Source organism: Lepisma saccharinum, chromosome 6, assembly GCF_977018435.1.
Source record: "Lepisma saccharinum chromosome 6, izLepSacc3.1, whole genome shotgun sequence".
NCBI lineage: Eukaryota > Metazoa > Arthropoda > Insecta > Zygentoma > Lepismatidae > Lepisma > Lepisma saccharinum.
This window is the reverse complement of record NC_139234.1, coordinates 5,634,220-5,658,308: the sequence shown is the minus strand read 5'-3', so window position 1 is coordinate 5,658,308 and position 24,089 is coordinate 5,634,220. Positions and strand designations below refer to the sequence as shown.

Here is a 24,089-nt window from a genome sequence, read left to right as displayed (position 1 = left end):
TACAAGTTTTAACTTTCTAACAATGAAATGTCATTTACCGCCATACAGACTGCCAACTAGGAAGGAGAAGGTGGTTGAGTATTCTGTTTTGTGATTGGAGAACAAGCATGCTGTCGCCAAACGGAATTTCATGGTAAGTGCCAAATTGTGTCATCTGCGACAGTCTGCATTTCCCTGGTCAAGTCTGGCCAATGTATCACATACAAATGAGTAACTGACCCAAGATCTGTGGGGTCTTTATTATTTCCCTTTTGCTCCCTCCCAGTCAATAAACAGGGTTGCAGAGTTAAAAACAAGGCTCGTTGGATTTTCACCACTTGGCCAGAACCTCTGCTAACTGCCTTCCTAACTATCTCTTCTTCTTCTTCTTCTCCTATCTTCTTCTTCTTCTTCTCTCTTCTCTTTTCTTCTTCATTCCTTTATTCAGTATGTGCATTCATAGGTGTCGACTCCATGGGGCTTGGGGGGGGAGGGGTCGAGGCCCCCCCAATGTTAACGATGTGGGGGCAGAGCCCCCAAATAATTTTGCTTAAGAGGATCTAATGTATTATTTTGCTTCTCTTGTAAAGTTTACTCTGAATTGTGCCACATGAACTTAACTTTAAATACACATTTGAAATGTTCTAGACCATCAACTTTGGGGGGCTATGACCAGAGACAGCAAAACACATGACTTATTACTATATACTAAGTATGTAATTATGAGTATTGTTAAAATTTTTACTAAAAAAAGTTTCAAAAGACGATGTGCATGAACTACGAGAGTGGATGGGACGTTCGGGTTACAAATGGCTCTCACATGACATTCAGAACGAGATCATTGATATATTAGGGAGATCTGTTTTGCGCTCTGTGGTAGCAGATATTAAAAGTCGGGAATATTTTGCTATTATGGTTGACAAAACTTGTTACATATCCATCCATGGACAATTAATATTCTGCATTCGAACTGAATAAAATTTTTTGACGAATTCATGGGCTTTTATGAGATTCCGAACACTGAGGCCAAAACTTAAAAAAGGAAGAGAGTGAGTCATTCATTAATTTATTTCAGTGAACAGAGCCCCCCCCCCCAATAATTTTGACAAGTCGGCTCCCCTGTGTGCATTGTGTAAAGCACTAATAAAGTACATTTTGTTCTTCTTAAAGGTTCGCATAACACTTTTTATAGATGCAAAATAATCTTAATAATTATTTTGCAAAGTACATTATGTCTAGTGAAAGTGTACTACCAGTGTTTCCATTATTACAAATAATTCTCCTGTACAAGGTACACTTTTTTCTTACTCTTTAAATATCATTTCCAATTACAGATGGACGGAAGCCACTCTCACAAATCCACTGGAAGCCTCAAAGACAGCTTGGCCTGTCCCATACATTGAGGCATTGTTCCTTCCAGATTTCAAAATTAAAGGAGACATCACAGAGGAGAGTTTTGAGGTTGGTATTTCTTCTACTTATATTGGTGGGATTGGGGAGGAACCAGATCATAAGTGCCTATAGGAAATTGGCATGACGATCATTCCATGTCAAATCAACCAATGGTCTCGGAAATTGATAATTCTTGGTACAGTGGTAGTACCAGTAAACCTAAAAAAGACTGCCAAATTTCAAATTTTCTTTTACTCGTAGTTTCTCAGTTAATGACTTTCAAGAAAACAAAAATCCCAAAATTTGACAACATTTTGAAATCTTTAAACATCTGTAGATCAAAAACTATTTGACCTAGAGAGCTCAAATTGGTGTCATTCTCTTCTGTTTTTAATTTGAAATGCAACATGGCTGTGGTATTTAAATTTTGTAATTATTCAAAAACTCAAAAACATCTGTTTTATTTTTTTTGAAAATAATATATGTTTTAAAGACATCAATTGACTATGTAGATTTTCAGCAAAAAATGCAGGCTTGACCAGGACTCAAACACGGATCTCTGGCATACCGTGCCATTGCTCTACCACTGAGCTACTGAGCCAGCCTGGTATGACAATAAAAATAATATATTGTCATAACAACATTTGAAGAAGGTTCAAGAAGGCTAAGTTCAAAGTTCCACATTTGTGCAATATTTATAACAATTTAGTCATAACAGTTATTTTTGACTGGCAATATGAAAAACAAATATCTTCAATCATATGTGTTCTTTCAGACAAGAAAGATATGATACATTCAAATTTATAATTAAATTTATTGAAATTGTGTACATTTGCATTGGCTTCAAGGTTTATATACAAAGGTCAACTCTTTAAAATTGTTCAATGTACATTGTGATGTCATACTTGGTATTTTGTATCAACATTCAAAAAATGGTAATTGTGATCAATAGATAAGTATATTGTGATATACATAGTAAAATAACTGTAACAGAGCAAATATGTACATTTACTACACAAACATTCAAGCTGTTAAGCACTTATGGACAAAAATATAAAACAAAAACAATTGAAGATATCACATAAAAAAAATCTGGCTTGAACTAGTTGCTCTAATACTAGTTGTCTGTGACTTGGTGTAGAGCTCAAGATGGAACAAAGATAAGGACAGATATATCAATATGGGATGGTGATATATTTGTATAATAATTGTTGCTTTTAAAGATTAAACTTGGCAACGTTATAATAACTTGGATGTTTAAGTTATATAGAAGCCTTTTATGACTTGAATGAACTTTGATCATGATATAATGTTATAAAGATTCGAAAGTTATGGAATGACACTGATATGTATAAAAGATGCCATGTTGAATTGGAAGCAGTGAATAAGTATCTGTTTTCATCTTCCTTAAGGGGCTGGCTTGTGAATGTTACAGTTCCTCAAATGAGTGCTTGGAGGAAGGTCGCATAGAGTGACACTTATATGTTCTACGTTTGGAGGTGATTTGAGAAGATGATGAATTTCGAAAACTGAAGCTCAGAATTGTAGATACAAAGACTTGCTTTATCCTGGAAGGAGATAACAAAGATATATATATATATATATTCTTATGTATAGCATTGATATCTTATAAATATTCTTGTAAACAAAGGCATAATTTGATGCTATTGTAATTTTGGTTGTTTCTAGTTTTTTTCTTTCATTTTTATCAATATAATAATTATAAAGTTATCAGTATATGTAAACTTAAATTTCCTTTCCAATATAGCACCATAGCTACTACCTATTGTGCTGATACTGAGTTTGAATTAAACTGACTTTCATTGTTAAACTGGCTTCACCTGATTTTTCGCTGTCGCTGTTTTACCTGTGTGGAATCGTCTCTGCAAGTGCTACTGCAACAGGATCTGTTGCCTCTGAAACACTGTACATGTCAACGTTGCCTGGTTCCTCCCAGTGTAGAGATGTAAGTTCATTAAGATTAGGCACACACACATAGGAGATGTATTATTTTCCTGTAGTTTACGGTTGTTACAAGCATAAGAAAACCGTTTTTCTTTGTGACGTTTCAGGAGAACACACGCTCCCTTCATCAGACATTTATTTTCATTTGACGAAAGATACAGTTATAACAATGTGTGTTCTCCTGAAACGTCACAAAGAAAAACTGTTTTCTTATGCTTGTAATAACCGTAAACTACAGGAAAATAATTCTACAATGCAAGCAATGCGTACATACAAGAAAAACTATCATGGAAGATGTACTACATAGAATTGCAGTGAAAAATGCAAGCTTGACCAGGACTCAAACCCTGGTCTCTGGAATACCGTGCAATTCCTCTACTACTGAGCTACCGAGCCGGCCTTGCTTCACCTGATTTTTTGCTGTCGCTCCTGGTCGAGCCTGCATTTTTCGCTGAAATTCTCCATGTACATCTCCTGTGTGTGCCTAATCTTAATTATTCAATTGACTGTGTGTGTGCAAAATTTCATATTGGGACGGCAATGGGTTCCTATGGAAATTAATTTTTTGTATTATAATGCACATTAAATTTGTTGACTTCCATGTTAAAACCATACAGTGGCGCAACCACAAGGGGGGTGAGGGGCATTGCACCCCAAACCTTAGATGGAAATGAGTTCTGGGGGGGCAAGGGGGCAAACATTTGCGACCAAGTGTGCCTGCCGCACACAACTTGAAATTTTATGCAAATAAAAACACTTTTTGTAAAATTTTCTTGCTCGCTTCATTCACAATACCTGCTTTTCTTAGTCTTATCAAATTCAGAACTGTAGGTAGGGTGCGGTGGGAGTCGGCCCTGGGCGCCGAACAATGTAAAGGAAAATAAGTTGTAAAATTGATTGATTGATTTGTGGTTTTACATCCACTTTACGCACAGAAAGGCTAATCGGGACTGGTCCTACAATTTAAAGTGGGATCCGAACTACTGTGCCATGTGCCTCCAGCGGATAAATAGCCCGGGACCCCTTCATAACAAGGCGACAATGTTACCACTACACCATCAGGGAGGCACAAAAGTTGTAAAAGAGAGAATGCATTGGCATCCCTTGAAATTATTTGCGGCCTATTAAATCAATATTGATTTCAGCCCGCAAGAAAATTGGATCCAAGAATTTTCTTGCTTCGCTCTCAATGTGTCATTCATTCTTTTCTGTAATGCATTGTAAATTACCCGACAGAGTAATAAGATTTGTCTTAATTAATTTTGTTTTAAATGCATGAACAATTGTTTGGAGGATAGGGAGCGTGCACATTTGGGAGACAATTTATGTAATTTTTGCTGTTGGTTTATTGTGAGATGGATGAATTGGTTGTGTAATATTTTTAAATAGGTAATATATGTGTATATACATGCATTAAAGAAACTTTGAATACGTACACAATTTAGTGTCCACGTTGCTCCATGTTGAATAATGTGAAACATATATTGTGCATCATAGTTATACAAGAATTATATTTGGAATGCATTTATCAAGCATTTTCTGTCTTTCAAAAATAGTTTTTGTGCTTGTTTTCCATTATTAATGTGAAATTGAATGTGTTGAAAAAATAATTTGAATCGTTTGTTGGAACACAAATTCTTTAGCACCAACTTCTACCCCTTTTGCATAATTTACGAGGGCAATAATGTCTTTGGTACTACTACTGCTACTACTACTACTAATAATAATAATAATGTTGGTTCCGGGTTTGAATCTCGGCTTGGGCATGGATGTTTGTGTTTGTTCATTCATCAATTTCATCATATTATCACTCATCCCCATCTTCGCAAATTAGCCAAAAGTGGCAAAATAAGCGAAGAAAAACAAAGCAAATCAATAATAACAATAATGATAATAACATTATTATTATAATTTGCATTATTATTATTTTTATTATTATTGTTATTATTATTACTGGTACGTTTATCCTGGTACTTGCCCCCTCCCCCCCAGACAAAAATTTGTGGTTGCGCCTCTGAAACCATAACTATAAGCCAAGTGGTTGATGTTGAAGTCTTCATATTTATCTATTTTATAATTTTTGGACTCCAAATAATATGAAAATACCTAAAATTAATCACTAATATTGCAAGATTTGCAATTACATTTGCTAAGGTGTTAAGTAGAAGAGTATCAAAACTTTGCTATTGTTTTGAAACTGCTAATGGTTGCCATAAACACATGAAGCAGTGCTCCAAATTAAGAGGGGTGCGTGGAAGTTGCTATTGCCCGAGTTAAGAAAATTCTCATTAAGCATGACCCAGCAACAATAAGTTGCATAGGCATCCTCCCACCTACTGCATTGTCTCCATGTTGATCCACACAAGCATGCCCCACTTATCCCTAAGCTTGACAAAGCATCCACCAGCCATGAATTTCCACTGCAAGCACTGACTTTAAGCACTGAAAGCACATACAAAAAAGTTTCCAATTTTTAACAATTTCATTTTTATACTTGAACGACTGACTGAACACTGTAGTGACACCATTCTTTAATGTGTCAAGAGCTTGCTCTACTGTGTGACAAGTGCCAGAATCTAAGTTCTGACTAAGGAAAGTATTGTATATAACAATTTTTTCTCCGTGTTTTTCGTGTCAGAAGTTGTTTTCAGAGTAGCCCTTGTATATTGGTCATTTCTATGGGTTTAGTTTTTATATAATATCTGAATCCATCTGCAGGTGATAAACACAATCTCCAAGGGTGCCTTTGGAAGAGTGTACAGGGTGATGAAGAAGGACACCAAAGATGAATATGCAATGAAGGTGTTGTCGAAATCTCAGGTAGGTTTGTTTGGAACACATTTTTAAAGAAGTTTACACAATAGCAATATGACACCATACTTTAGAGTAGAAGCCAAATTGTTCATAATACAAGGGAGAGGCATTAAGTAGTTATAGAATTAATTATTGAAGCTTTCCTCCTGGTGGCGAGTGATGAAGAGGTTTTCTCTGGATATCAACCAGGTGATTTCTCGATAGGCTTCCGAGCTTCCAAGCTTCAGTCCCTGAAGATGAGAGTGATGTTAGCCCTCGAAAGCTTGGAAGCCTACCCCGAAATCACCTGGTTGATATCCAGAGAAATCCTCTTCATCAGTTATGGGGTTGCTGATATTGGTAGTCAATAGTACATCCCAGCTTGCTAATAGGTTAGTGAGCAAACTCTAGCTTGCGCATCGGAAATATACTGTCTTTCAATGAGCCAAATGGAATGTAGAATTAAGAAATGCATCTTTCTTACTCCAGTGTAATATTTGGAATAATATTTAAATATTTTAAAAAGTAGGAAGAAAATATTGATACATAGTTATGATAGTTTGTTATTGTAGAGGATTTATGCTGCAATTTACACATGCTCTTGTGGTGCTTTGGTACTTTAGCCAGCTTATTTGCACTGCATGGAGGCTCAGTTTGCTTCATGCTAGAAACAGTTTTGCCGCTCTCCTTTGTATATGCAGTTCACTATTGACATTATGAGGACCTTTCAGGAAACTGAAAATTAATCATGTGAACAGAATTTTTGACATTTTATTGCTCGGTTGGTGTATTTTGTATTCATATATTGGTGAATCCCCAACTAATTTTACATAACCAAATCTCAGCATGAGTAAACTTCCATGTTATGGTGCTGCATAATATGAGTACGTACACTGATTTTTACTTTCCTGTCACTTCCCTACCTAGTCTTTTAATTAATTTAATTAATTATCATTATTCTTTTCGAGTACCAGTATTGGAAACTGAAAACTATTCCACCTATTCCTTCTTATTGGGTTATATTTGTGAATATTTTGTGTGAAAAGTCTGATAGAATATCGATACCGATGTATCAGTATTGGCTGATACATGTGGTGTCAATATGAGTTGGAATTTACTTTTCATATAATTGGAGTGGAATACGTAGACACTAATATTAATCAGCATTTTGAACCACTATGTGCCGCCATCGGGGAGGCCTCCTAGTTCTTTTGTTTTATCTTTTCTAACTTATTTTCAACCATGTTGAATACACTTGGTTTGATTAGCACTTCAAGTTGAAGGAAGACATGATGTTACAGTATAAAGAGAGCAGTGTGGAAAAATTATTGCAAAATTTGTAAAAGAGTCAGGGCATTTGACTTTGCAAAATGAATGTGAACCCTGTTCCATGATTGTCTTGTGTAAGGTTAAGAACATTGGTCATTCTTAAATATCACATTTCAGGTGATATCAGATAATGCAGTTCAACAAGTGAAAGACGAAGTGAGAATCCAGTCCATGTGCGGCCATCATCCATTCATCGTCCATTGTCCATTCTTTTGGCAAAGCCGAAAAAAGCTTTTTATTGGTAAGTCTTGTCAAACTTATCTGGCTCTGCTGTTTCCCCCACATTGTCTGCAGGCTTACATCACCTAATGTTGCCACTACTCTCAATTATCTGAATTGACTTTTATTTAAAGCATAGGTTCAGCCTTGTGACAACACATAGAATGGTATTTGTAGGGGGGGGGGGATACCTCCCTCTGTTATGACCACTTGTGGTTTTGAATATCTATCTCCAGGAAGGGGGCGGTGCAAACACTATATTTATTGTTACTATTTATAGCAAAAGCATTTTGAAAATGTTGGATCTTTTCCCCTCCAGAAATTATGTAAGTTATAAATGAATTATTTTCCTGTAGTTTACGGTTATTACAAGCATAAGAAAACAGTTTTTTCTTTGTGACGTTTCAGGAGAACACACGCTCCTTTCATCAGACATTTATTTTCATTTTGACTAAAGATACAGTTATAACAATGGTTAGTAATTTTAAACAAAAAGAATCTGTTATATAATGGATGTTGTCAATGTTACATTGTTGTAATGTAGCAACTTAACTGTGAAAAAAACAGTCTATTTTATTTTTATTTTAATTTTTTTTTTTTTTTTTTTAATTATGAATCCCAAATATCATCAGGTAATTCAAATTCATCATTGTTTTCACAAAGTCTCTTGATGTTTTCTGTTACATTAAATTTTAAAGATGGTGGCTTACTCCATTTGTGAAAAAGAAAACTCCACACTGGATCTATGTTACCATTTTCATTATTTAATTTATTCCAGTGTTCTTCTGCAATGAACGAGGCTTCCCAGACATTCAACTCTGTGTTTCCCGTTAATCTTTTTAAAACCCTTCTCTTTTTAATCAAATGCTTCTCTTCGATGATATGAGTTGACAAACCTGTTCTTGGGTTTAGATTTATAATGTCCAAATCATGTTCGTGCCATCTTATTGCCATTTTCCTTGCTGTTTGTCCCACATAATCTTTTGAACATGAACAACTTATATTATATATTCCTGTGGTTTCCACATCTGGTAGCGAGTTTCTCATTTTGAATTCATTAAATGTACATTCCAAACTTCTTGGTGATTTAAAAACAATTTTGAAATTAAAACTTCCAAAAATTTTTGCAATTTTATGTGAGAATCCCTTGTGGAATGGAATGCACACAAATTTCTTTTCAACAGATTTTTCATCTTTGTCTGTATTTCTCTTTTCCTTTAGTTTTCTTGCAACTTGTTTTTTGATTTGGTTTATTCTGTTAGTGTGAAAGCCATTTTCTTTTGCTATATTAAAGAGCCTTTCTTCTTCATTTTTGATATCCTCATTATTAGAACATAGTCTTTGTGCTCTCAGGAAAAAATTTAAAAATATGTTATCCATTGTTATACGCGAATGTTCTGATTTGGCATGGATGTATTTTTCCCCCGCTAATTTTTTTCTATGGACTGATGTTTGAATTGTTGAGTCAGTTGTCTTAATTTGCAGATCAAGGAAAGAAATTACATTGTTATTCATGGGTTTGCAAGTGAATTTTATGCGACGATCTGATTCATTTAACGATTTAAATACGTCCATGATGGTGTTCTCATTTTTAGCAATAATTAGCACATCATCTACATATCTGATGTAGAGTTTGATATCCGCACCTATCGCATTAACAATTGGAGATTCTATGTAATGAAGGAAAATGCTGGAGATGATTCCGGATACTGGGTTTCCCATTGATAGACCATTACTTTGCTGATAGATTTTGCCATCAAATATAAAGTAATTGTAATTTGCACATACAGTAAACCATCGAACCATTTCCCATGATTCTACTGGGTTAACCTTCATCTCAATAAGCCATCTGTGTAATGCATCTGTGGCACCTTCTATTGGGACACTAGGATATAAATTTTCAACATCAAAACTTGCAATACGATACTCACTATTCCAAACAATATTTTTTAGTTTCTGTTTCACTTCATATGCATTTTTAACACTGAATGGTGTTTGTTGTTTAATTATAGCAAGTCTTTCAACTAAATACAGTAGAGCGTCGATTATCCGAACGTCGGTCAACCGAACGACCGCTTAACCGAACTGTGTACTCGCTCACTTTCAGATATCTGTAATGAAAAAAGTACGTGACTTAGCTGCTCGTAAGCGTGTAGGCTTGCTTAGACAGACCAAAATAAAGGATTTTTTTAAACGTTAATTTTGTGTACTGTGTGTATTGTTCATGCAAAATGCGTATGTAATATGTACATATTTTTGTTTAATAAACTGTACCACATACTATATATTCCTACTAAAGTTGCCTTTGTACGTTACTTTGTAATACATACTTAAAGAGATGCCTGTTTTTATGAATAAATTTACTGTACAGTACTTCTTTTTGGCAAATAAACATGTACAGTTCGATTATCCGAACAAACCAGTTTTCCGAACACCCATGTCCCCCAATTACTTCGGATAATCGACGCTCTACTGTATTTGGATAGTTTGTATGTAGGATGTGTGAAAGTTGCAATGATGGGTCGTATTGGAGTTCCCGGTTTGTGAGTTTTTGGTAGTCCAAAGGCAATCGGCAGGGTTGAATTTTTGACAATGAGTTTTTTCTTCATTTCTCTTGGTATCGTGATACTGCTTTCAATTACTTTCTTTACCTCATTTACCTCACCATCTTTAAAATTTAATGTAACAGAAAACATCAAGAGAATTTGTGAAAACAATGATGAATTTGAATTACCTGATGATATTTGGGATTCATAATTTTAAAAAAAAAAAAAAAAAAAAAATCTAAAATAAAAATAAAATAGACTGCTTTTTTCACAGTTAAGTTGCTATATTACAACAATGTAACATTGACAACATCCATTATATAACAGATTCTTTTTGTTTAAAAATTACTAACCATTGTTATAACTGTATCTTTAGTCAAAATGAAAATAAATGTCTGATGAAAGGAGCGTGTGTTCTCCTGAAACGTCACAAAGAAAAAACTGTTTTCTTATGCTTGTAATAACCGTAAACTACAGGAAAATAATTCTATCATGCAAGCAATACAAGAAAAACTATTAAACAAGTTATAAATGGTTATTATTCTTCAACCTCCAATTTTTGCTGATGAGTTTTACTTTTACTTGTAATAATGAAAACAAGAAAAACTTTTTCACAACATGTGAAAATTAGAACTCCTGCAGGGGATGTCCAATTTTTTCAAAATTACCTAAAAATTACGATTTTCTAAAATTTTGCATATTTTCCATTTTTTTTCAAAATTGGGTGACTGGGATTACATATAATCTAAGACTGGTCTTTTGTCGTGCTTACTTGCAAAATTGGTCCATCCAAAATCCATAGGGCCAGTGCTAGAATTGATTTTAATGAATTGTATTCACCTGTTCTTACAGTAAGCCAATATATTCCTTGTGGAGAATTGCTGAAGCTCTGGCAGCAACACGGGTCATTTCCAGAAGACATTGTTAGGATTTATGTAGCTGAACTTGCTTTGGCTCTTGGTAAGCAGAAATACTATTACTGTAATAACAATAATGCTTTTCTTACATGTTTCCGTGGGTTACACAATTGGAGATATTATGTCTTCTTTGAATCTTGAGATTTCCATAACAAAATTTTCGAAAATGTTGTTTCCTAGAACCACCCTGATGATCTGTATTCTGGAAAGCTTGAACTTGAAGATTGAACATTGAGGAGAATTATATTGATTGTGTTACATGTTATACAGTTCTGCCATTTTAACAATGACAGAGACAGGAATTACACTTGAGAGCTGTGATTTTCGACCAGAAATCTATTTTAACCAACATTTTCATAATTTTAATACAATTGCAGTGGACTCTTTTAATTGAAACTCCAAGCGAACATGAAAAAGTTTGAATTATCAAAAACATCATATCATTAAAGATGGTTTCAAGGGGAATAAACTTTCGTTCAAATTACCTAGTACTTCGAATTAAAGAGAGTCCACTGTAATATACATAGAGTTTCAATAGGAACTACAGTAAGAAGACTGTGAATATCTTTTTAGTGACATATAATATGATCAATTACAATTAGATATGAAAGGCAATATCGGACAAATGGTTGTCATGGCTCCTGTGGCACAATGTCAGCTTTATCTAGATTTCTGATGGCATTTTCACATAACTGTGGCTCAATCTTGTCAATGAATTGTCAAATCTCATCTGAGCTCATCAGTGGTTAGCATACACCTCACTTTTCACGTGGCCCAAAAGCAAATAATCCAGCAGCATCAAATCGTTTGATCTTTGTTTTCTCTGTCAGGTGCTTATACACACCGAAATAATCACATATTTCTCAAAGTGTGGTTTTCACAGAACACAAATTGCCACAATAAGTTTTCATGATTTGTTCCGTGACTACATTTGTTGAGCCAGTCGTGCTCCACAAATGTGGAACAATCTTGAGAGAAATGCAGGCCGTATAGCGATTCCATATGCTTGAGTGAGTTAAAGTGCACATCGAATGATAGGTTCACCTCATCCACCAATTCTTGAAAGAATATATTTAATTACATAGTGGAAAGGCCACTTCTGACTGGCTTCATTTGTAGATAAATATTTTTATCAATTTTTTGTAATTGGTCTAGGAATTAATTCATGCGCCTGGACAAGAGATGGCGTAACGAGCGTATCGTCCCACAGTTCCGTGTATCCACATGCGTTGAAAACTCCTGTCAGCGCGCATCGTTCGTAGTATAGGGCAGTTGATTGACGCGTCAACAACAGCATTTTGTAGTCAACTGAACATGGTGCAGTTCGTGCCAGATAAAATGTTTTTGCGGGGTGTTCTGCTTCATTACTTTAACATGCAGAAAAGTTCTACCGAAAGTCATCGTATTTTGGTGGAAGTGTATGGTGACCATGTGCTAGCTGAGCGAACATGTCAGAAGTGGTTTGCACGGTTTAGAAGTGGTGATTTCGGCCTGGAAGACCAAGTTTCCAAACGCCTCAAAGCCATGGGAATGATTCAAAAGATGTCACATTGGGTTCCACATGAATTGAAAGACGAAAAACCATTTGCAAATTGCTGCTTCAAAGACAGAAAAGAAAGGGGTTTTTGCATCGCATTGTTACTGGCGATGAGAAATGGATCCATTACGAGAACCCGAAACGAAAAAAGGCCTGGGTGAAGCCAGGTGAACCAGGTCCATCACAACCGAAACGAGATATTCACTGTGCAAAGGTTATGCTGTGCATATGGTGGGATATGAAAGGTGTGGTGTACTATGAGCTGCTGCAACCGGGTGAAACTATTAATGGAGAATGTTATCGACGACAATTAATGCGTTTGAAGCAAGCTCTGGCCAGGAAACGACCAGAATGGGAGAACAGACATGATCAACTTATTTTTCAACATGATAACGCTCGCCCACATGTCGCAAAATTGGTCAAAACCTATTTAGAAAATGTCGGATGGAAAGTTTTACCCCAGCCGCCGTATTCACCAGATGTTGCTCCTTTGGACTACTACTTGTTCGATTGCATGAATAACGATTTGATTGGACAGCGGTTCACTTCTTCAGAAGATATTGAAAAATGGGTCTCTGACTGGATCGCTTCAAAGGATGAGGACTTCTTTCGCCACGGAATCCGTAACTTGCCTGACAGATGGGCGAAAGTGGTGGCTCGCGGTGGACAATATTTTTCTTAAGGTATTTATGTATTTTGTGTTTGAACTACAGCTTCAATGTGTGCGTAACAACCGCATGAATTAATTCCTAGACCAAATAAATATCATCTTTTTTTTCATGTGTAGTTAGTGAATATGTCATCAGTAGGCCCAGATTTTTATGAAATTACATTTTTTTTCCGTTGTATGTAGCCAAGCATCCTGCACCATAGCAATGTGCTATAAGGCATCATGCCTTGGGCGCAGGTTCAAGTCTCCTGGGGGAAGCTATCAACTTTTCTTCTGAGATTTTGCCCTGTGTATGGTACAGGTGGCCACCCACCATTGTGAGGAAATTGGGAACCGTAACCCGGTCATAGAAACCTACAGCAACAACTGGGGGTCTGTCGTGCTGACCACACGTCACCCCATAACTAGTTGGATGATCGCCCTTGGCAGGTGGGAGTGAGGGCAGCAGTCGGTATGTAGGCCCTGGACCTCACGGGCTGTTGCACCACAGGTTATATTATTTTATGTAGCCAAGCAAACATTACAATTGTTAGCGAATTACACTGTTAGGAATGATATACAGGAGTTTCAGTTACAAACTTTTACCTGCTTTGAGGGATGTTGCATATGTTTAATTTTGAGTACATATTTTTATTTAAAATAATTTATTACACAATTTCTCTGGTTTTCATTGAGAACTGTACATATAACTAGGTTGTGGAACAAACCCTCTGAATATGATTTCTCTAAAGAACGGTAATTTTATTTTTTTCTGACACAAACCCACCACAGTGGCAAAATAAAGGTTCCATGTATACTTTATTCTTCACTAGTGGCACATTTCCCAAATAATTCTTGGTGATTCTGGGAATAGTGACTACAGGACAACGATTCAAGTTGGGTCTTAAATGATTTTTCTGAGAAATCACTCAAGCCTAAGAAAAATAGCACAGGAATGAAGGAAACACTAGTATGAAAAATATTATTGCATATTTTAATATACTCACACATTTTTACATATGTCAGAAGCTATGTAAGGATGTGGACCTTATCATTAGTTACATGTTACTTCCAAGTAATTTTTAGAAATTTAAATTTCAAAGTACTTTTGTCTTTTTCATTAGATTTTCTTCACAATGCTGGCGTGATATATAGAGACTTGAAGCTTGAAAATGTGTTACTTGATCAGTGGGGCCATGCACAGATGATTGACTTTGGACTCTCGAAGTGGTTAAACTATGGACATAGGACAACAACAATCTGTGGCACTATCCTTTATATGGGTAAGTTTCAGGTATTATGATGTAAAATTATCTTTTTGTAGTGATGGCTTTTATTTGTAACATTTTGTTAGTGTACTTTTTTTTTATTAATTTCAGTCAACAGACATGACGAAAGTTAGGCTAGCATCAACACAGCTGACACTGCACTGCATTTGTTGTCATAGTTGCACGGCAGTACATTGCAATTTGTTGCATATATTTTAGCATGAAAGGCATATATATATATACAAATAATGAAGGAGACAGTAAACACTTACCACACGAATAGAAATAATTCAATATTTCGCGATCTGAGTCGCATTTTCAAGAAGGTAGATAAAAAATCGACGACACTGTGAGTAGAGGCACAGGATACTGACCGTAGCGTCTCTACGGTCAGTGTTGCCAGAAACAGTTGAAAGGAAACACGAAATACTTTAGCCAGTGTTTACTGTAAGGTGGGTGGGTAGTTTCGGGGAGGAGAGGAAAGAGTTACTGGTTGGCTAGGTTGAGTCCGGGGGGTATAGTGGCGTGCATGCCTGCTATATAGGCCCTTTCCCATCGCCTGCGGAAAGATGTGTCAGAGCGGGGGGGTAAAAGGTGGATGATGGCAACACGGAAGCAGTTATTGAAGGTGGTGTTATGGCTGTTGGTGTGGATGGCAACTGTGAAATCGGAGTTTTGGGTGGAGGAACGGTGATTATTTATCCTTAGATTCACGGGGGTGGAGGTTTCGCCTAGGTAGAAGTTGCCGCAGATTTGACAGATGAGGGTGTAAATTAGATTGGATGAGTGGCAGGTGCCCTTAGGGTGAAGGGTGAACTCGCCTGCCGCTGTAGGGATCAGGAGGGTGGGGGAGGTGATGAGTATGGGGCAGGTCTTGCATCTGGGTTTGTTGCACCTGTGGGCTGGGGGAAGGGGTGCGGAAGGGGTGGGGGTGTTTCGGACCAAGATGTTTTGGAGGTTGGGGGGGGGGGGCGAAGGAAGAGGACCCTAGGTTTTTCCCGAAAGATGTCTCTGGTCTCGGGATCACTGTGCAGGATGGGGAGGAAGGAGTGGAGGGTATGTCTGATTTTCGTAATGTGAGGGTGGTATTGGGTGACCAGAGTTGGAGGGTTGGTTTTGGGTTGTTTGGTGCGGTTGTGGGAGTTAGCTCTAGTGATTTGTTTGTTGATGAGGGTGGAGGGGTAGCCACGGTTGGTTAGGGCTTGGTGCAGGCGTAGGTTGTAGTTTTGGCGGGATGAGGGGGATGAGTTGAGGTGCTGGCCTCTGAGGGCAAGGGAAAATGGGATGGCTTTTTTGGTGTGGTAGGGGTGTGAGCTGGAGTAGTGGAGATACTGGAGGTGGTTGGTTGGTTTGATATGTATGGATGTTTCCAAGTGGTCTCCCGCAATGTGGATGTCCACATCGAGGAAGGTCACTTGGTCTTTGGAGTGGAACCAGGTGAATTTGAGGGTGGTGAACTCATTTAGTCGGTTTAGGAATGTTGTGAGGGAGGGTTCGCCATGTGTCCAGAGGAGAAAAATGTCATCAATGAATCTTAGCCAGAGGAGTGGTTTCAGTTGCTGGGAGTCAAGGAATTCCTGTTCCAGCCTGCCCATGAACAGGTTGGCATAAGAGGGGGCCATGCGGGTACCCATAGCTGTGCCACGTATCTGCAGGTAATGTTGGTCACCGAAGCAGAAGTTGTTGCAGGTAAGTACAAGGTTGGCTAGTTGTATCAGGAAGTGAGTGCTGGGATTGTGGGGTTTGGGTCGGCTGTTAAGGAATGATTCCGTGGCACGGAGGCCATGGGCATGGGGAATATTTGTGTAAAGGGATGTGACATCAACTGTTGTGAGGATGGTGTTGGGTGGTAGGGATGGTAAGTTTTGGATGATGTTGAGGAAGTGGTTGGTGTCACGGAGGTAGGAGGGCAGGGCTTGGACGAGGGGTTGGAGGTGAGAGTCTAGAAAGGCTGATGTGCGTTCAGTGGGTGAATTGTAGCTGGACACAATGGGTCTCCCGGGGTTGTTAGGTTTGTGAATTTTCGGGAGGAGGTAGAAAGTGGGGGTGCGGGGGTTGTCAGGTATGAGTGAGGAGATGGTGGAATTGGATAGGCCTTCAGGGGGTCCTCGGGAGAGGACAAAATCCCGAGTTTTGTCTAGGTGTGTGGTAGATGAATCAACCGTGGTGGGCTTGTAGGTCGATGAATCAGAGAGTTGACGGGAGGCTTCCGCCACGTAGTCAGAGGAGTTCATGACTACTGTGGTGGACCCTTTATCAGCGGGGACGATTTTGATGTCTGGGTTGTTGCGGAGGGACCGGAGGGCTTGGTGCTGGGCTGGGGTTAGATAGTGGTGGGAAGAGGGGTTTTGGAGGTATGTACTGTCGGAAACATTGTTGACAACAGAGGTGATGTATCTTTCGAGGGGGTGGTTGTTGGGAAGGGAGGGGGGATCATGGGGGGAAAGGGGGGCAGAATTGGGGGAGACTGGGATGTATGTCAGACGGATTAGCTTTGGAGGGGGGATTCTTGGCCCAAAAGTATGTCCACCTAAGTCTGCGGGCGAAAGTTTGTATGTCAAATAATAGCCGGAAATTGTTAGGGGTGGAGGCTGGGGAGAAGGTCGACCTACAAGCCCACCACGGTTGATTCATCTACCACACACCTAGACAAAATTCGGGATTTTGTCCTCTCCCGAGGACCCCCTGAAGGCCTATCCAATTCCACCATCTCCTCACTCATACCTGACAACCCCCGCACCCCCACTTTCTACCTCCTCCCGAAAATTCACAAACCTAACAACCCCGGGAGACCCATTGTGTCCAGCTACAATTCACCCACTGAACGCACATCAGCCTTTCTAGACTCTCACCTCCAACCCCTCGTCCAAGCCCTGCCCTCCTACCTCCGTGACACCAACCACTTCCTCAACATCATCCAAAACTTACCATCCCTACCACCCAACACCATCCTCACAACAGTTGATGTCACATCCCTTTACACAAATATTCCCCATGCCCATGGCCTCCGTGCCACGGAATCATTCCTTAACAGCCGACCCAAACCCCACAATCCCAGCACTCACTTCCTGATACAACTAGCCAACCTTGTACTTACCTGCAACAACTTCTGCTTCGGTGACCAACATTACCTGCAGATACGTGGCACAGCTATGGGTACCCGCATGGCCCCCTCTTATGCCAACCTGTTCATGGGCAGGCTGGAACAGGAATTCCTTGACTCCCAGCAACTGAAACCACTCCTCTGGCTAAGATTCATTGATGACATTTTTCTCCTCTGGACACATGGCGAACCCTCCCTCACAACATTCCTAAACCGACTAAATGAGTTCACCACCCTCAAATTCACCTGGTTCCACTCCAAAGACCAAGTGACCTTCCTCGATGTGGACATCCACATTGCGGGAGACCACTTGGAAACATCCATACATATCAAACCAACCAACCACCTCCAGTATCTCCACTACTCCAGCTCACACCCCTACCACACCAAAAAAGCCATCCCATTTTCCCTTGCCCTCAGAGGCCAGCGCCTCAACTCATCCCCCTCATCCCGCCAAAACTACAACCTACGCCTGCACCAAGCCCTAACCAACCGTGGCTACCCCTCCACCCTCATCAACAAACAAATCACTAGAGCTAACTCCCACAACCGCACCAAACAACCCAAAACCAACCCTCCAACTCTGGTCACCCAATACCACCCTCACATTACGAAAATCAGACATACCCTCCACTCCTTCCTCCCCATCCTGCACAGTGATCCCGAGACCAGAGACATCTTTCGGGAAAAACCTAGGATCCTCTTCCTTCGCCCCCCCCCCAACCTCCAAAACATCTTGGTCCGAAACACCCCCACCCCTTCCGCACCCCTTCCCCCAGCCCACAGGTGCAACAAACCCAGATGCAAGACCTGCCCCATACTCATCACCTCCCCCACCCTCCTGATCCCTACAGCGGCAGGCGAGTTCACCCTTCACCCTAAGGGCACCTGCCACTCATCCAATCTAATTTACACCCTCATCTGTCAAATCTGCGGCAACTTCTACCTAGGCGAAACCTCCACCCCCGTGAATCTAAGGATAAATAATCACCTTTCCTCCACCCAAAACTCCGATTTCACAGTTGCCATCCACACCAACAGCCATAACACCACCTTCAATAACTGCTTCCGTGTTGCCATCATCCACCTTTTACCCCCCCGCTCTGACACATCTTTCCGCAGGCGATGGGAAAGGGCCTATATAGCAGGCATGCACGCCACTATACCCCCCGGACTCAACCTAGCCAACCAGTAACTCTTTCCTCTCCTCCCCGAAACTACCCACCCACCTTACAGTAAACACTGGCTAAAGTATTTCGTGTTTCCTTTCAACTGTTTCTGGCAACACTGACCGTAGAGACGCTACGGTCAGTATCCTGTGCCTCTACTCACAGTGTCGTCGATTTTTTATCTACCTTCTTGAAAATGCGACTCAGATCGCGAAATATTGAATTATTTCTATTCGTGTGGTAAGTGTTTACTGTCTCCTTCATTATTTGTATTTATATATATATATATATATATATATATATATATATATATATATATATATATATGGGATAGAATGAGGAAGAGTGCCAGAAGCGCAGATAAACAAAAATGGTGAAGGAGACAGTAAACACTTACCATGATTGAAGAAAAGTTTGATATTTCGAGGTTGACCAATTGACTTTCCTAGATGTGGATATCCACATCGTGGGAGACCACTACAACCTACTTCTGCACCAAGCCCTAATCAATCGGAGCTACCCATCACCCTCATCAACAAACAAATAACCAGGGTCACGTCCCACGCCTGTGCCATACAACCCAAAACCAACCCTCCCGCTCTGATTATCCAATACCACCCTCACCTCCCGAAAATTAAATATACCATCCACGTCCTCCTTCCCATCCTCCACAGTGAACCCGACACCAGAGACATCTTTTGGGACAAACCTAGGGTCATCTTCCAACCCGACCCCCCCCCAACCTCAAGAACATCTTGGTCCATAATACACCCACCGCTCCCATCCCACCACCCCCCAGCCCACAAGTGCAAGAAACCCAGGTGCAAGACCTGCCCCATACTCATCACTTCCCCCACCCTCCAGATCCCGACCGCAGCTGGCGAATTCACCCTTCATCCAAAGGGCACCTGCCACTCCTCCAACCTCATATACACCCTCATCTGTCAAATCTGTGGTTACTTCTACCTTGGGGAAACCTCTACCCCCCTGAACCTCCGCATCAATAACCACAGAGCTTCCATTCAAAACTCAGACTTCACAGTCAACACCCAAACCAACAGCCACAACACCACCTTCAACAACTGTTTCCATGTAGCTATTATGCATCTATTACCCCAGCACACTGACACCTCCACCCGCAGATGATGGGAAAGGACCTACATATCAGGAATGCACGCCACCATACCCCCCCGGACTCAACCTAGCCACCCAATAAGTATTTCCCCATTCCCTCCCGAACCGCAAACAACCCACCCACCCATCCATCCCACAGTAAACACTGGTGAAATGATCTACTTGTTAAACCCGTATTCTATCACTTGTTTCTGGCACCACTGTACTGACGGATGCTTGCGTCAGTATTCTGTGCCTCTATGCTTTTGTTGACTTCCATACTTTTTACCTACATGTGACAATGAGGCTATAACCCCGAAATATGAAACTTTTCTTCAATTGTGGTGAGTGTTTACTGTCTCCTTCGCCATTTTCGTTTATCCACCCTTCTGGCACTCTTCTTCATTCTGTCTTTTATATATATACAGGGTGTTTCAGACACTATCTTTTTCTCGAGAACGGGAGATCGTATCAAGTTGAAACAAAAAATGCACCACTAAGTTTGGCCCAAAGAATCCATAGAAAGTATTTGCAACAGCCCGAAAGCCACCCTTTGTGGTTTTAGTGGGGGCACATCCCCCGTTCGTGCGATTTTCAAATGGAATGGTATGTTTGGAATGCAGATTCGGAAAGGCGGGGAAAAAAAATATCATTGTCATATGAAACATTTGTCTGTACCACCTACTGTTTTCCGTGTAGAAAATGGTTTTGCAAGAAAAGGAAGCTGAGCCAAATCGAGTATACCGAGCTCAACAATTAAGATAAGTGCAGCACCATAACAGTTTCGGAAAGTGCAGGACACAAGCTTTCCAACGATATGCCACATGATGACTGCGGGACTAAAAAAGGATGAAACTGCGTGACCCAAAAAAGGGGGTCTAAAGTTAGGGAAGAACTCAAAAATTTCAAATGGAAAGGGGGTTCGAGTAATACCTCATTTTAAAGGTCACAGAAAACGTGAAAAGGATGCGAATATGATTTTGTAATCCACTGACCGGTTTCAAAATGGCGACCAAAACAATTCTGACCCCTGAAGTTGGTGTTCCAAAGTGAGGAATTACGTACGTAAATAGCAAAACACAAACACTGGACAGAGTACATAAGATCCTGTACAGACAATTATGGTAATGGGTCCGCTCTTGAAACACCATACTACTGTAAGCTTTGTTTGAGCTGCAACTTTGACCGCCCTTCACACTTTCTCCAGGCTTAGGACTGGCAACAAATGGTTTACTGTCACGCACAATAAGGAATTCGTTGGCGTGTTTAACGGCTGCTTCGCCAACGAAAAAGGTCCTTTTCTCACAATTGATTGCCAAACCATTGTTTGACAAGAGAAATAGGCCTAACTGAAATGATGATAAGAAAAATGAAAGAGTAATCAGAAACCAATGAACAACGAAAACGAGAAGAATAGGTAAAGCACCCAGTGTGATGCACATTTACCAACTTACAGTAGATGTTCAAAATGTCTTCCCTTGGTCTCAATGCATTTCTGCACACGGACACTGAAATCATTCTGTGCTGCAATAACATCTGCCTCACTAATCTGCCTGCATGCATCAACTATGCGCTCGATCATGTCGTCCCTCATTGTATGGCGATTTTGGTAAACAATTTCTTTGAGTCGTCCCCAGAGGTAATAATCTAAACATGTTAAGTCTGGTGACCTAGGAGGCCAGGGGACAGGCCCACCTCTACCTACCCAGTGACCACGAAACATTGCATTCCCCTGATTCCTCGCTGCCAGCTCAAAATGTGCTGGGCAGCCATCTTGTTGTAGCCACATGTGTGTTCTGATGTGTAAGGGGATGTCTTCGAGAAGACTAGGCAATTGTTCTTGAAGAAATGTGCGGTACACAACACCCGTAAGCCTCGCTTGATAAAAATGATGTCCAATTATTCGTCCGCCGATGATTCCACACCACACATTCACAGACCATCTACGTTGATGATCAACCTTTTGCATCCACCGTGGGGTACCGGGTTTGATACACAGTGGAAGCACATAGTGGTTCGGATCCCACTTTAAACTGTAGGTCCAGTCCCGATTAGCCTTACTGTGCATAAAGTGGACTTAAAACACCAAATCAATCAATCAACTCCCTGGATATACGTATAAATATTTATACGCAAATAAGAAAATAACCACACCAAGAAAACTACAAGATGCGTCTGTATTTATGAGCAGCCACAACCTTGTTTAAATTCAAAGATTTTGCAGGTTCTTTCTCAAAGGACAGAATAGATAGAGCTCTCAACCTCTCATTACCACTTTGATTACGAAGGTAACACTTGACTTGCCGAAAGCAGCTGTTGATGAAGGTATGCACATTTCAATAACACAAAGCTTGTAAAGTTCATAAAAAGCAATTTTGAATATTTCAACCATTGCAAGCAGCTGCTGAAGGGTCTTTATTTTGAGTTCCTTTCTGCCTCATAGTGTGTTACAACTCTAAACTGTCAAAATCACAACATTAGGGAACGGCAAAAGATTGTAGCTTTTACAGCTTCAGAAAAGCGATACTAGCTTAATAAAGTAGGCATGAAATAAACAATACCACCCTTGAATACAAAGTATGTTAACACATTCGGGTCTGGCCTCATAATACAGCATTGTTACCTCTGGTCTGCGGTTTTTCGTTGTTTTTCAAAAAATCATAGAAAAAATATTTTTAATTTGTTTTTATTTATAACATTTTTCTTAAATCTACAAAACTTCCTCTTTTCAATGAACAAAAATTTGTTAAATTTTATTTTAATTTTCAGACGTTTTTTAATATTTTTTTCAGCAATGTTTTGTGAAGAAGAAAAAATTACAACATTGTAACAAATGTTAATGTAGAGATATTTTAAGTTCGTAATCTGGAAATTTCAATAATTAACTACATAAACTATCAATACATCTTTTGAATCTTGCATAAGAATACTTCTTATGTTCACATAACAAAAAATAATTACAAATTACAAGGAATTATCTTATGTATGAAAAAGTGGCTGCAGGACAGGACCAGACGATGTATCAGTTGGTTCTGCGTCATCTGTAAAAATTAAACAAACAAATAAATAAACTAAATAAATAAAATAAATTTTAATTTTACATACACCATACAAAATAATAAATGGAAAAACTAAAAATACATCAGTGCATGTAGGAGAATCAAGCAAGAGGCAAGATGAATAGACCCAAAAAAATTACCTCTTCTCACTTCATTCATAAAATACTAGAGTTTGCAACACTGTTTATATTGTGGACAATAATTATTACGAATATAACCTACCTTCCAAATCTTCAAATTCATCTGCATCATCAAAATCGTCGCTAACTTCACACTCTGAGGCAGAATCCTCTATGCAGTCTGGATCTAACGACGCCATTCTAAACAATGCACAGTACATCAACCCGACAACAAACAGTCACAGGTGCCAGATAAAAATAGCACATGAGTCACCTAGCGGTCGGAATTTCAACAGAGGAGCTTGAATGAACACGCGCATGAGACGAAGTACAAGCATAACCCGTCGTTCAATCGGCAAAACGATTGCATACCGCAGGATGGGCTATGCCCGTCGTTCGTTCACATTGACTTTAAGTGCACCGCAGGCTATGCCCGTCGTGAGACCCCAATGTGTTAATGATACCATTTTCTCTGCTATGATGAAATATTGTACTTTTTCTTGTTCAGTGACTGGAATTCCGAACTTTGGGCTAAAAATAGGGAGGATGAGAGACACTTAGGAAGTGCCACTCTCAAGGAACAAAAATTTTACACTACAAATTCACCTCCACGAGACAAATACATTGACATAAAAGCACAATGAATATAGTTGATCCTCTTTCACTGGGTATTTTGATTAGCGAAAATAACTGCTGAAGATTATAATTTTATTTCAGAATATATTATGCATAAATACTGAACAGAATTGGATCAATAGTTTTAGATTGCTTCAAAGATTGAGTCTCCTGGATGGAATCAAGTTTGGCCATTATGGTGGTACTGTAGAAATTGTTTCCTAACCTTAAAAATTATAATTAATTAACATGTAGAAGTGCGAGCAATAAAATTGCCCAAACCTGCTGATCTTTGCATCGTATTGCAATGACTACTT

At 39.4% G+C, this 24,089-nt stretch overlaps 1 protein-coding gene across 1 annotated transcript in view; it reads left to right on the top strand.

Moving 5' to 3' along the window:
* Window positions 1-24,089, top strand: part of S6KL (ribosomal protein S6 kinase like) — a 208,766-nt gene that overhangs the window by 2,663 nt on the left and 182,014 nt on the right. Inside the window, exons 3-7 of the mRNA XM_083123413.1 lie at window positions 1,314-1,440; window positions 6,055-6,156; window positions 7,576-7,699; window positions 11,076-11,183; window positions 14,451-14,609. Coding sequence (XP_082979539.1) covers window positions 1,314-1,440; window positions 6,055-6,156; window positions 7,576-7,699; window positions 11,076-11,183; window positions 14,451-14,609 — 620 coding nt within the window. The remainder of the gene's footprint in view (window positions 1-1,313; window positions 1,441-6,054; window positions 6,157-7,575; window positions 7,700-11,075; window positions 11,184-14,450; window positions 14,610-24,089) is intronic.